Consider the following 13,029-nt stretch of genomic DNA (forward strand, 5'->3'; position numbering starts at 1 on the left):
TCCGACAACGTATAACGATTACTACTTGTTACTGCTTGCCCCTGCTGGACTCTACTTGCCTCTGCATGCCCCTGCTGGCCTCCGCTGGCCTCTGCTGACCGCTGCTGACCACTGCTGACCACCGCTTATATTTCTGGCAACGTACAACGATTACTACTGGCTACTGCCAGCCTCTGCTGACCTCTGACAGCATCTCCCGACCTAAGCTGGCCTCTGCCAACATCTCCCGACGTCAGCTGACCATCGCTGACCACTGCTGACCGTTGCTGACAACTTGTGACATGATGTAATATAATATAATATGTTTATATGTATTAAAGTTTTGTATAATGTAAATCTATGACAATAAATGATATAATTTCAAAGAATTCTATGTATTCTCATCATTTTTTACCCCTCTTTCCCTCTCCAAATTTCCCGCCGCCAGGAATTTCTGCGAATTCCTGGAAATGACGTCATTTCTAAGAATTCGTAATATTACGTAATATTACGTAACATTACGTAATAGCTCTTTAAAATTTTTCGTAGCCGGAATTTTTCGGCAAAAATTACGTAATATTACGTAACATTATGTAATATTACGTAATGTTACGTAATAGCTCTTTAAAATTTTTCGCGGCCGGAATTTTTCGGCAAAAATTATGTAATGTTACGTAATATTATGTAATGTTACGTAATATTACGTAATATTACGTAATAGCTCTTTAAAATTTTTGCCGAAAAATTCAGGCTTCCAGGGATTCCAAGAATTTTCAGGAATTCTTAGAAATGAAGTCATTTCCAGGAATTCGCAAAAATTCCTGGCGGCGGGAGATTTGAAATCTTTCTGGGGAACTTAGAAAATTTTAAATGATTCGGAGTGTCTTATAACTAAGGGAATGATTTCGATAGGAAAAGAAGGGTAAAAATGATGAGAACACATAGAATTCTTTGAAATTATATCATTTATTGCCATAGATTTACATTATACAACACTTTAATACATATAAACATATTATATTATATCACATCGTGTCACAATTTGTCAGCAACGGTCTGCAGTGGTCAGCGATGGTCAGCGATGGTCAGCTGACGTCGGGAGATGTTGACAGAGGTCAGCAGAGGGTGGCAGTAGTCAGTAGTAATCGTTGTACGTTGCCAGAAATATAAACGGTGGTCAGCAGTGGTCAGCAGCGGTCAGCAGAGGCCAGGTTAGGCCAGGGGACGCTGGCAGAGATTAACAGAGGAAGGCAGGAGTCGTAGTAATCGTTGTACGTTGCCAGAAATATAAGCGGTGGTCAGCAGAGGCTAGCAGTGGCAAGCAGAGATCAGCAGGGGCGAACAGTAGCATGTAGTAATTGTTATACGATGTCAGAAGGATCAGGGGTGGTCAGCAGTGTTCAGCAGAGGCCAGCAAAGGCATGCACAGGCAAGCGGAAACCTGCAAAGGCAAGCAGAGACTTGTAGGGGCATGCAGTAGTAAGTATTAATCGTTATACATTATCAGAAATACCTGCAGTGGTCAGTAGCATTCGGCAGAGGCCAGGAAAGTTTAGCAGAGACAAGCACACGCTGACAGAGATCAGCAAAGACCAACAGAGGTTAGCAGAAGTCAGTAGTAATCGTTATAGGTTGTCAGAAATATAAGCAATGGTCAGCAGAGTCCAGCAGAGGCAAGCAGTAATCAGGAGCAGTCAGTAACAGTCGCTGTATGGTGTCAAAAGTTGTCGGGAGTTCTGTACTTTTGTCAGCACTGGTCATCAGAGGTCATCAGAGGCAAATAGAAACCAGGAGTAATTTGCAGAGTTCAGTAATGAACTCTAGGAAAGGCAAGTAAAAATACCTGGGCAGTCGAGATTCCGAATCATATGCTGTTGGCGTGAGGTCGGATTTCAGTTGTTCAAGAGCGAGAAGGCAAATGTGAGCCTGCCTCTCTTAACTCCCATGAGACGTGTCCACGGTGCACTCGACGCTTCGTCTGGCATCTCTGCACTCCATTTTGCACATTATTCTAAAACATTTGTGGTATTCGTTTTCAATGCGATTTAAGTAAGCATGTAATGTATAAGATTTCATTTAAGTTTTTCTTTTCTAAAGAAGATAGAGAAAAAGTTTATTTAATTTTTTTTACATAAAATTGAATTCTTCCCAAGATTTATATGAAACATTTAAAAGATCTTTTGTAAATTACGCCTATGTATCGGAACAACTATAAAACAAGAGGTATATTCATTATTATCCATGGTCTGATTATAGTCAAAGTCTAAGACTTTGAAATGAGAACATAAAACTTAAATGTAAAGTTTCATTTAAATTCTTTCAGCCATTTATACTCAAACGTATTAATAATATACATATGTACGCTCATACATAGGAATAATAAAAAAAAATTTCTTTCTTTTCAATAATTAAAATGTGATCAGGGGGTCTTAAAACGTGTATTTCCGTAAAATAAATTTTACAAAATTTTTTTCCCGTTGAGACTAATAATAGCAAATCAAATTAAAATTCAATTCAATACTTACAACAAAGACCTGGTGCAAGTAGAAATGTCGAATAATGGTCAGACGCGTTAGATCAATGGCACAGTGTAACGAATATATACAGAAAAAGAATTAAAAATCAATTTTCCATTAAAATAATAAACAGATAGAATATTTACAAACGAATAAAATTCATTGTTTAAATAACTTGTAGCGGTAATTGTGTTATTATTCGTTATACCTTACCGATTCTAAAAATAAATTATCTCAAGAAAGAGCACTCAGGAGCAAAATATTGTTAAGTTGTGTAGCAATTACTTACATTTTTAATTGTAATTTTCAACGAAAAACTGCGAATATACCTGATGAGTGAAAAGTGAGAAAAAATTTCAGAAAATAAGATGTACTAAAAATGAATAACCACTCTAATAAATAACAAGTTAGTTTGATTCTTTCGGTAGTGTTAAATCGTGCAATTGTTTCTGAATAAAGGAAATTCTCTTACGATTGAAGGGGGAGAGGATGGATACAGAGGGAACAATTCCAGAAGCAGCGATTAGATTAAAAACCGATGTAAGTAATATATTTTCATATTTACAAGGATTTTAGTTTATAAGTTTTAATAATCGGATATTTGAATATATGGACGTATGTATACATATATGTGTTGCGCTTGTAAAAATATAAAGGTCGTTTCTTCAAAACGTATTTATTCCATCGACGTAGTAAAAACCTTGGTGGGAGAAAAACTAAGCGAGACGTTGGAATTTTCATTGAAAAACGTCCGATCGACGCTCCCAAACGTCGAGCGAACTTTTGGTCGAACGCGCCGAAGAAGGGTGGAAAATGAAAACGAAAGCCAATGGTCGATCGACGCAACGAGTACATTTTGAAAGAACGCCACGGTTAGGTATGCTTTCACTGAAAGCGATCAATTTCCAAGAAATTCGTTTCGTTCCTCGATCGCGAGTCGCGAGATTATCGTTTCTCCCTTGAAAGAACAAAAGACGAAGAAAAACCAACAACGATCCCGCGCATCATTCGTCGGGATCGTTCGCGAAAATCAGCCGCGATCTCAAAAATCGTTTCGAACGTCCACGGTCGAGTTTCTTCCGACCGTTTCGCCGCGAATTCAAAAAACGAACCGTCGCCAATTTCGAAGCGAAACTCACGAATCGACGAGATCGTTCGACGTGTTCCTTTATTTTTTTCAGAAATGCCTTCGACGTACGATACAGCGTTCCCCGAAAAGCGAAAAGTGCGATTTGCGTTCGCAGCTGTTTCGAGAAGGCACGTAGTGAAGAATCGTAGTCGAGCGATATAAAAATGTTTTTTTGGGACGCGAAGTCTGGCGAGGATTAAATAATCGTGCGTTTGTTGTTCGATCATCGGGTTCGTTCTATCCCTCTTAGGGCTTGACTGGGCACCCCGGGTGGCAGAGCCGTTGGTTCGCCACCCCTGGCCTCAGGATCGTTGCTGGCTGCCTCGGAAGCCTTGAATCGCTTGTATTTCCCTAAAAAAAACGCAAAGTGTTTGGATTTCGCAAAAAATTACGGGGAACGTTCATGGAACGACGTTGGACCTTTTTGGACCCACGTATCAGCTATCTTTCTTCATTTTTTATTACTTTTCTGGTATTCTTTATATGCTTTCTAACTGATTATAGATCAATAGTGCGATAGATATGAGTCTAAAACGACCAAATGTTGTTATATTTTAATATATTTGTCTAAATATACAGGATCTCTAAAAATATGGGTTTCTAAAAATATATAGGGCTCTAAAGGTATGGATCTAGAAAGACTTAAAGTTCAAAATTTTTGTTATATTTTAATACATGGGTCTAAAGACATAGGATTTCTAAAGATATGGGTCTCTAAAAATATATGGATCTCTGAAGATATTGGGTCTAAAAAGACCGAAAGTTCAGAAACTGTCCTAGATTTTAATATTTGTTTTAAAAGTAATTATAATCAGAAACTAAACTGTTAGCCACCCAACAGATTTGACTAAATAAATATTCTATATTGCTGTTTACTAATTAATTCACTTGTTCTATTGATATTACGTTACATTTAAGAAAGTTCGTGGGTTCGTCGGTGATAAACCTTGACACGGAGAGTTTTTTCAACCGTTTTACGCGAAACTGAAATTTCGCAGCGCGATTAATCCCGTTTTCTACGAGGGTAAGGTGTTGCCTAGTTTTACGTACGAGTAATCCGGTCGATTTAGGATCGATAAATTAATATTACTTACTGGCTAAACGAACCAAAGTGACGCCCCACCAAATGCTCCAGCCCCACCCAACCAGGCAGAATAAAACGGTGAATAATTGACCCACTCCGACCACTAGGTTCACCACGAAGGCGCCGAGCCTTGATTTCAATCCAGCCACCGCCGAGAATCTCGGCTGTCCGGTGCACAAGTTGAAAAGACCGCTCCAAACGGTGCCTGAAATCAACAGTGTTGTTTCAGTCCCAAAAATCTACTCTTTAGAAAAGAAATAATCAACCATCTGACTTAAAAAAAGCCTTCAATCTTCGATTTCGACGAAACTTGAAGTTCGAAAATTTATTGACTTCATATATTAATAATAGTATTTTATATATATGAGAATATTTTTTTTTTAAATATCTGGAATGAAAATCTGTATCAGAAGTGTTTGAATACAATAAAGAAAAATATTACCTTTTTTACATTTATAAAATGTAAAATGTAATATTTATACAGTATAAAGAAATGGTCAAGAGCTATTTGTCAGATATACAAACTCAAGTTTCACTAAAAGTGAACACGTACAATATGGGAACAAATAGCCATTGATATAGTCTTGCATTAAATTACAGTTGAGAATTTTTTCCCATTATACTCAAAGTAACAAAATAAAAGAAATATATAATAAACAGGACATATATGTACTAAAAGTTTCACCAAAATCGAGGACCTGAAAAAGCCTTTGGGCAAAACTCTTATCTAAATTGAACTTTCGAATAACGAATATAAATTAAACATTTTTTTATCTGTAGAATTAAACTTTACAATGTACAGATAAAAGTTAAAGCGTTTAGTCGAATAAATAGCATAATTAACATTTTTATATTTCCTCTGTCATTCAAATAAAACTTTGACTCCGATTTAAATGATTCATAAAAAATTATATGGATTTACTGCAACTTCTATTCTTTTCATGGTCACGAAAAATGAATGTAGAGATACGAGAAAACAGTTTTAACGCTTCGAATATCCAGAACGTGACCACTTTTTACAAGTTCTATGGATATTAATGGGATTTTAATGTACCCGCGGAAAGTTGAGATTCCTATTCAATATAAAATTAGCGGTTGTGTCTAGATTTACCAGAACCGGGCAGTAAAACATTCCACACTAGACAGAACCAGGCGAGAGGTACTGGTAGACACGGAATAGCGCCGCGCATTAGGGAATTGTGCTCCACCAGGACATCCGGTATCTTGGCCTTTGGTTCCTGTTATTTAACGAAAAGAAAATCGCTATTAGAAATAAATTTAAATATCTGATATTGCGAAACAAACCAACATTGTTGAAAAACTCAGTTCCAGAACGAAAACACTAAATGGTTAAGCGCCAAAATTAGATAGATAGAAATGCTTTTACGATTAAACGTTACATGGCCAATAACTCAAGAAAAGAGTTAAAGTCATAAGTACTAGTTATCTAAGCGATGTATTTCTTTCTGGTAGACAAAATTTCTTTTAAACACCTTTCTCACTATTTTACAGAAACAATACAATTCGTATTCGAAACGCCTTTGAACATCTCCTGTAATTTAGAGAATATATAAACATAAATAAAATAGGTGAGAGTCTTGTAAAAGGGGTGGTTCTCCTTTAAGAATAGTAGCAACGAAATATGGTATTAAATGTTCGTAGAATAATTAATTTGTATTCTCTTGAAGAGGACTGAAAAATGGCCGAAAGATTGAGTAAATATATATTTTACTTCTGGAATTAAATTGTTGAAATAAGAATTAAAATGTTCTCTTTTCATAATTGTAGAACTTTTATTTGGCACTCACCCCTTTGGCACTTTCATTGTATAATTATTAATTGATTACCTCCGATAATGGGGGCGGCGCTACGCTGGTAAGACTGTTCTTGGCACGTATACTTCTTGTGCGTTCTACTTCAACGTTTCGTTTGCATTTACAGCTGTCGAACAATCGACGGCAAATGGCGCCGAATCTTCTTTCCGGAGGACAACAGACAGCTGCCTCGGCTGGCGCAATCCTCGATTTTCTTGAGCAACATTTTATTTCCCTGAATCGATTGCACCTAACGCGAAGAAATATAAAAATTTACTATAATTGTTCGCTGTTAGGTAACACACCCACTTGGACTTCAAAAAGGGCGAAGAAGAATCGGTAAATTATTCTTTTAGGTCTTCGGTATCCTGTTTGACATACTGGTAAAACTAAATCAATTTTGATACGTATAGTGCAATTAATATGCCTTGAATTAACAAAAGTCACGTGTCATTCGTGGATGACTGTATATCTGTGTCATGCCACTATATTCCCTTATTAATTCCGCGAACACCGCAGCGAAACAATTACAGTGGCGCCACACCAACTATCGCGGTTTCTACTGCATTTACCTCTATAATTGTCACATATCTCATTCAATTTCACTGTTTCTCATTTTCGTCTCCAGCATACACAGAAATAAATCAATCGAGGCAAATAAGTAAATTTCTAAAATAACCAACCTCCCTTTCTAATTATTATATACCCCTCTAATTATTACTCCTGCTAATTTCACAGTATCTAAATTCCTAGCACGCTTACATCCCATTCTAATTGTTAATCTCACTGTATGTGCATTCACAAAACACCCATCTTCGTAACATAACAAACAATATCAGTCTCAGAAGCAAAGGTTTAAAGTAATTCTCTAAATTGTAGAAACAAAATAGAAATTTTAAATATTCAGATACGACATAACACTAAACGAAAATTTCAATTATTCTGGACGTCATGATTTTTTTCTCTTTACTATCATCCTTGCTACTTTAATCTAAATTTTTGAAACCCATACCTCCCTCTCTAACTGTTACATTGCGACCCCCCAGCCACGACAATTAGAAGACACCACCGTATTTACCAATCCCCCGAATAAAAGAAAACAAAATAAAAATTCGAGCACCCTGCCCACTCGATTGTCCTTTCCAACCCTTTCGATCAGATCTTTTTACCTGCATCCATTCTTGAATTTCGACCAGCAGCCAACAGGTGCATCGTTTCTCTCGACTGCGGGCTGTCGAGCTGCTTCGTTCGTGTCCGCTACGTTGATGGTCCTGACGTTATTCCCAGGCCAGGCGAGTCCTTTGGGGTTGGTACGACAGGCGAGACACCTCATGCTGGGACAACACTCGCAACAGCGACCCAAAGACCTCTTACAACGCGCGAAAAATCCGTCGGGCGGCCGTTCACCAACGCCGTTCGCTGCTCCCAGCACCCTGTAATTCGAAAGGCGGCCGCGCCCCGTTTCTGCTGTTAGCATTATTAAAAAACGCCTGCTTGGTTTCCCTCGATCGATCGATCCACCGATAAAGGAACCTTCGGCGTCGATTAAGAAGGAAACCAGCGTCGGACGCGACGCGATTGACGGAACTGTGCCAACGTCGGTTGATTTACCACCGACTCCGTTGGGACTGGTTGTTTCAAGGACACGAACGCTTAGATATTTTGTGGAAGATTAGATTTCATCGTTGATTCAACCCACCTGACGCATGGAAAATTGCTGGCGGTTACAAATTGTTCGAAACTATGAGTAACATTAGTATTACAGGTAATGTAATAGAAACTGTATGTAATGCACACGTACAGAAATTGTTTACACCCCAAATTCAATCTTTTGCAAATGAAGTTTAAGTCTAAATAGTTGTTTGGTTTTAACTTTTGTGATGAAAATAAAATTGAATGTAAATATAAATAATATTATAATATCCTAAATTTTACTGTGTGCAATACAAACATATACACATGTTGTTTACGTAATAGCAATCACCAATTTATTTCATATTGAACTAATTATTATGTACTAGTATTAAAATTGTAGAGACGATAATTTCATATATTTATTCTTATGATAATTATGACAATTTGTGGGGGTTGAAGCAGTGTCGTAAATTACATTTGCCAAATGTTTAGATAATTTGATTTTTTTTTTCAATTTCTTGGATGGGATTCTTCGTTGGAGAATATGGCGATAGAAAAAGTAGAGTATGCCCAACAAGAGATCATGTAATTTGATTTACAAAAAATTGAATAAAAGTGATATATAAATATTCGTAAAATATGGAAAGATTATCTACCAAAAAGTGGTATAGTAAATTGTTTATTTGTATGATTGTCGAGTTTCTTTTCCATAGAATTAGATACTTTTACTAACGCATGATGTGACTCGTAATGGCCGCTTCTGCCAGAAGCCATTTAAATAAATTCGGTAATGGTTTTTGGTCTATGAACAAAACGCAAACAAAAATTAATTCACGAATAAATCCACAAGCACAGTTCGAAAACCACAGTCGAAGGACACCGGCAATTTAGAAAATTAGCTGTTCCCTTTTCAACTTCAACATCGGGCGTTCGATCACGCCACTGTTCATTAATCACTGAATCCAATAAACGACCCCAGCCTATCTATCCAAATCGTCACCCTTCGAACACCGATCGCTTACCAATTGAATCGCTCGTATTAATCTCTTCGACTCTCCATAAATATCGCGAACAGGATAGAGAAATGTGGCGTAGAATTCCTATGGATCGATTGAGGGGGTGGGCTATAGGGGGAGGGAGATTTTACACACAAAATTCCCACGTGTCTCACATCCTGTTGCCCACACACTGATCAACCTCTCCACCATTTTCGAAACCACCCTCTCCCATTCCTTGCGACCATATTTTTCGTCTCCATGAATCCCCAAGATCATCGTGTTCGTAGTAACTATTTGTTAATGGTTGTTTAAAGCCTTCAGGCCTGTGACGTGAAATTTTGAGAACAAAATGATTCATTTCTTGAAATAGTAAATGTAGTTTGTGATGTAATTCGCTTCTCCAGCAAATTTTTGTGATTATAATAAGTATAAGTAAATGTGCCAATTTTAATTTGTTTGGATAAAGACATAAGTATGTTTTTAACACGTTAATTGTGTCAGTTTTTCATGTTGGGGGATGTCTTCGAAAATTCAAATTATAATGGAGAAAGTACAAATATTGATGTTTATTCACTCGACAAATATTCATGTTTATTCGCTCTAACTATTTTAAAATAAAATAAACTTCAAGTTTCGAAAGAGTGTTCAAATATGAAATTAATAATATCATATTATCCTATAAGATTTGCAGATAACCCACCCGTTTTCTTAATGTTAAAAAAGAGGACTAAGAAAACCTACCCCTTTAAAAAATTTTAAATTTTAAATTCTATACTATATTCATATATTTATTAAAAAAATGAATCTCAATAAGCACCCTTGCTCCGATCAACTAAGTTAAACGAATCAAGTTTAATCCTCCCCGAGTAACCACGAGTCCACCTCTCTCCCAGTGTCTTCCAAAGCCCTCTGTCTCTGACCCTCTCCGTGTGTGCTCCGAACCACCCCCCGAACCCTCCCCGATTGTCTTCGAGACCGGACCTAACCCTCTCCAAGTGTCTTCGACACCTACCCTTTCCGAGCGTACGTTCGCCCGACGCTCGGAAAAACCTTACCTCGTTGGTCCCTGGTTCCGGAGGTGGTCTTCGTGGCCCTGACGGAGACGTCGAGACGCACGGCGAACGGAAGTCCTCGAGGATGATCCCGCGGCGGTGGATCGATTCGCAGTCGTCGCGGTAGAGAAGAAACGGTACTGCCTCGAGGCTGGCCAGCGAGCATCGCGGCTCCGCTCGTGTCGCACGAAGATTGCAGGTGCCGCAGTCCACGGGGGTTGGCCGGACCTCGATGGACGTCGTAGGGTGGCGAAGCAAAGAGGGCGGTCGGCTGGCGAGCGGTCACGCAAAGATTTTCTCCTTCGGACGGCCCGCATACACGTAGGCTTCGGTTGACCGCGAAATCGATACGGCGAAGTTCTTTACCTTAACACCGGCGCTCTTTCAAGGCACGAGGCCCCCTCCCCCTCTTTTCACGCGATTTTTCTTTCCCTCGCGTCGGTGAAAATTTCTGATTTCCCCGTCCTCTCGTATTTTTCCATTCACCCTTCTAGTCACTAACGGTGACAACCGCGAATGCGTCAGCTTTTTTATTTCGTTTCGTGAGAGTTTTAATCCGCAGGTGTTGTTTCTCGCAGAAATTATTGGCACGTGAAAGAATTTTATAGAAGTACGCGGAATAAAAGGGTTCGGGGTTTTTAATCGAGAAACAGTGAGAGGGAGATCTTTGTCTAGCGAGGACGTAAAATAAAAACGTGTAATTACGAGATTAGGAGAGTATCCAAGTAATTTCTTGCATGATTTTGCATGATAAATTCTACGAAAAAGGCTCGAAGAACAGTGTTTATTAGTTTTAGAACGTTCATTGTAATGTTTAGGGTCGGCAAGAATTTCGATGCTGCTTAAATATTATCTTTGCGACATTGAGAAATTTAATTTGTATTCACTGAAAAGAAAACGATTTACACGGAAATAAACAAGATGGTTTAATTATAAACAGGCCACACTGGCAAACAAATTTTTTCTTAAATGTTATTTCATTTTAAGAAAAGATTTAGAATAATGTGGTGTAAAAATTTTCAATTTTAAAAATCTCAGAACTTTGAGAATATTTTTCACTTGCAGTATGCATGGGTTATTTGGTCTTTCCATTATATCAAGTACGATAAGTCTTCGACTTGCGTTGTTAACTTATCTTTGAGAGAGAGGAAAAAGAAAAATAATTCTCGGGTTAAGAATAATATGGTATCATCAATAAGGAGAATGTGTACAGTGTCGACTGACGTTTACTCAGAGTGGTAGGCCTTTCAAAGGCAGAAACCTTTCAACCCTTCCAACGAGTAGCCTGTCTTTCTTTCCTCCCACAACACATTTAATCATCTTTGTTGCAAAAGTGAATTACAATCCAACTATGTGTACTTCTCTATGGAAAGAAAAATTGAATAAACGATAACCTCATTCAATATGCAAATATTAAATTTAAAAAAAAATAATGTCTACTGTTTACTATCATTCAATTTACAATTATAATGTCTCCAATTTTTCTTCCTTTTTCTAATATAATGAGTTTAGTAAATAATCTATTAAACTTCTGGAAAGTGCTACATATTCAATATTTTTTTTCTTTCTTTGTTAATACAATCTGACTATCGAATGCCATAGATTTTACGAAAGTTTCCCACAACAACGATGTCAGTTTTATTTATTGTGATCCTGTTGTTCCACATTTTGTCCTCGTATCAATTTTTCGGTCGACGTTGATACCGTGAATCGTTGAACGGAATTTGTATCGAATCAATACGCTGCCGGAACACTATGCACTTCGTGTACTTTGCACAAGAATCGTATTTTGCACTGTTTTTCCTCCTCTCTTTAATCGCTGCATACTTTTCGAGGAAGAAAATTCTTCTGTCGAGGGAAATTTACGTCCTTAAGGTGGAACGGTACCATCTTAAATAATATTCCGCCCGATTTCAATGACTCGAGATGCAAGAAAATTTCACTGTTAAAAGTTTACGCGTTAAAGTAAACGAACCACTTTCAAAACTCGATAAACCAATAAACCTAGTCGTTACCACGATTTCTGTACGACGAAGACGTGGAACTTCGATGGTACAAAAGTTTTAATTGCGTTTACTTCGACTCGCGACCACTTCGACTACCCCTTTGCAAAATGTGCGTGCGAACGTCGTTTCTTATAAGAACTCTCCTTCGGTGCGCGTGTTTGGCAACGCCAGAATAATCGTTCGATATCTCTATGCCATTTGCGAGAAGAAAATGCACCGAGAAAGTCGAATGCTTACCTCGAAAATACATTGAATTTTGAAAATTTAATTGTATCGATATGAAACGAGTATTCGTTTGTTGAGACTCTAGGAGCGAAGGAAAACTGTACATTTTTTGCTATAAAATTGAACCTTCCACTATAGTTATACAAAAGATAATAGTTTTTGCTGTGGATATCCTCCTTCAATTTAGCACCAAAAAATAATCGATATTAAATGTTGTTGATGCTCAAATTTAAACCAATTTATTTGCAATTTATTTTACTGTTAATTTAAAAAAAATATATTTAAAACTCGTCAGATTATTTTAATTCGTGGTTTTCTATTCTGAAAATATTTTTTAGAATATCGATGGATAGTTATGGCATTTGGCATTGAAGATCAAGTAGATATCATTCTTCGTTTTGCAAGGAGTGATTCAAGATGAAATTTTTCTAATATTTATTTTATGAATTTTATTAGCTCACGTTGGGAATAATTGTCGTGAAAATATTTTAAACAATGAACATTTGAAGATTGTAAACTGCATGTTCTATTTTAACAGCTGCAGAATTCTTTTAAAATTTTATTAGAAACCATAGGTACTAATAATATGCA

At 37.4% G+C, this 13,029-nt stretch overlaps 1 protein-coding gene across 2 annotated transcripts in view; it reads right to left on the reverse strand.

The window, feature by feature from the left end:
• Positions 1–3,136: 3,136 nt before the first annotated feature.
• Positions 3,137–13,029, reverse strand: part of Stum (mechanosensory transduction mediator stumble) — a 46,334-nt gene continuing 36,441 nt past the window's right edge. For both annotated transcript variants that reach the window (XM_076766256.1, XM_076766255.1), the window contains exons 5-9: positions 7,692–7,955; positions 6,556–6,772; positions 5,820–5,946; positions 4,719–4,913; positions 3,137–3,975 (exon numbers count right to left, since the gene is read on the reverse strand). In XM_076766256.1, the coding sequence (XP_076622371.1) occupies positions 3,848–3,975; positions 4,719–4,913; positions 5,820–5,946; positions 6,556–6,772; positions 7,692–7,955 (931 nt within the window). In that variant the 3' untranslated portion in view covers positions 3,137–3,847. The remainder of the gene's footprint in view (positions 3,976–4,718; positions 4,914–5,819; positions 5,947–6,555; positions 6,773–7,691; positions 7,956–13,029) is intronic.

The sequence above is a fragment of the Colletes latitarsis genome, chromosome 6 (genome assembly GCF_051014445.1).
Source record: "Colletes latitarsis isolate SP2378_abdomen chromosome 6, iyColLati1, whole genome shotgun sequence".
In the NCBI taxonomy this organism is placed as follows: domain Eukaryota; kingdom Metazoa; phylum Arthropoda; class Insecta; order Hymenoptera; family Colletidae; genus Colletes; species Colletes latitarsis.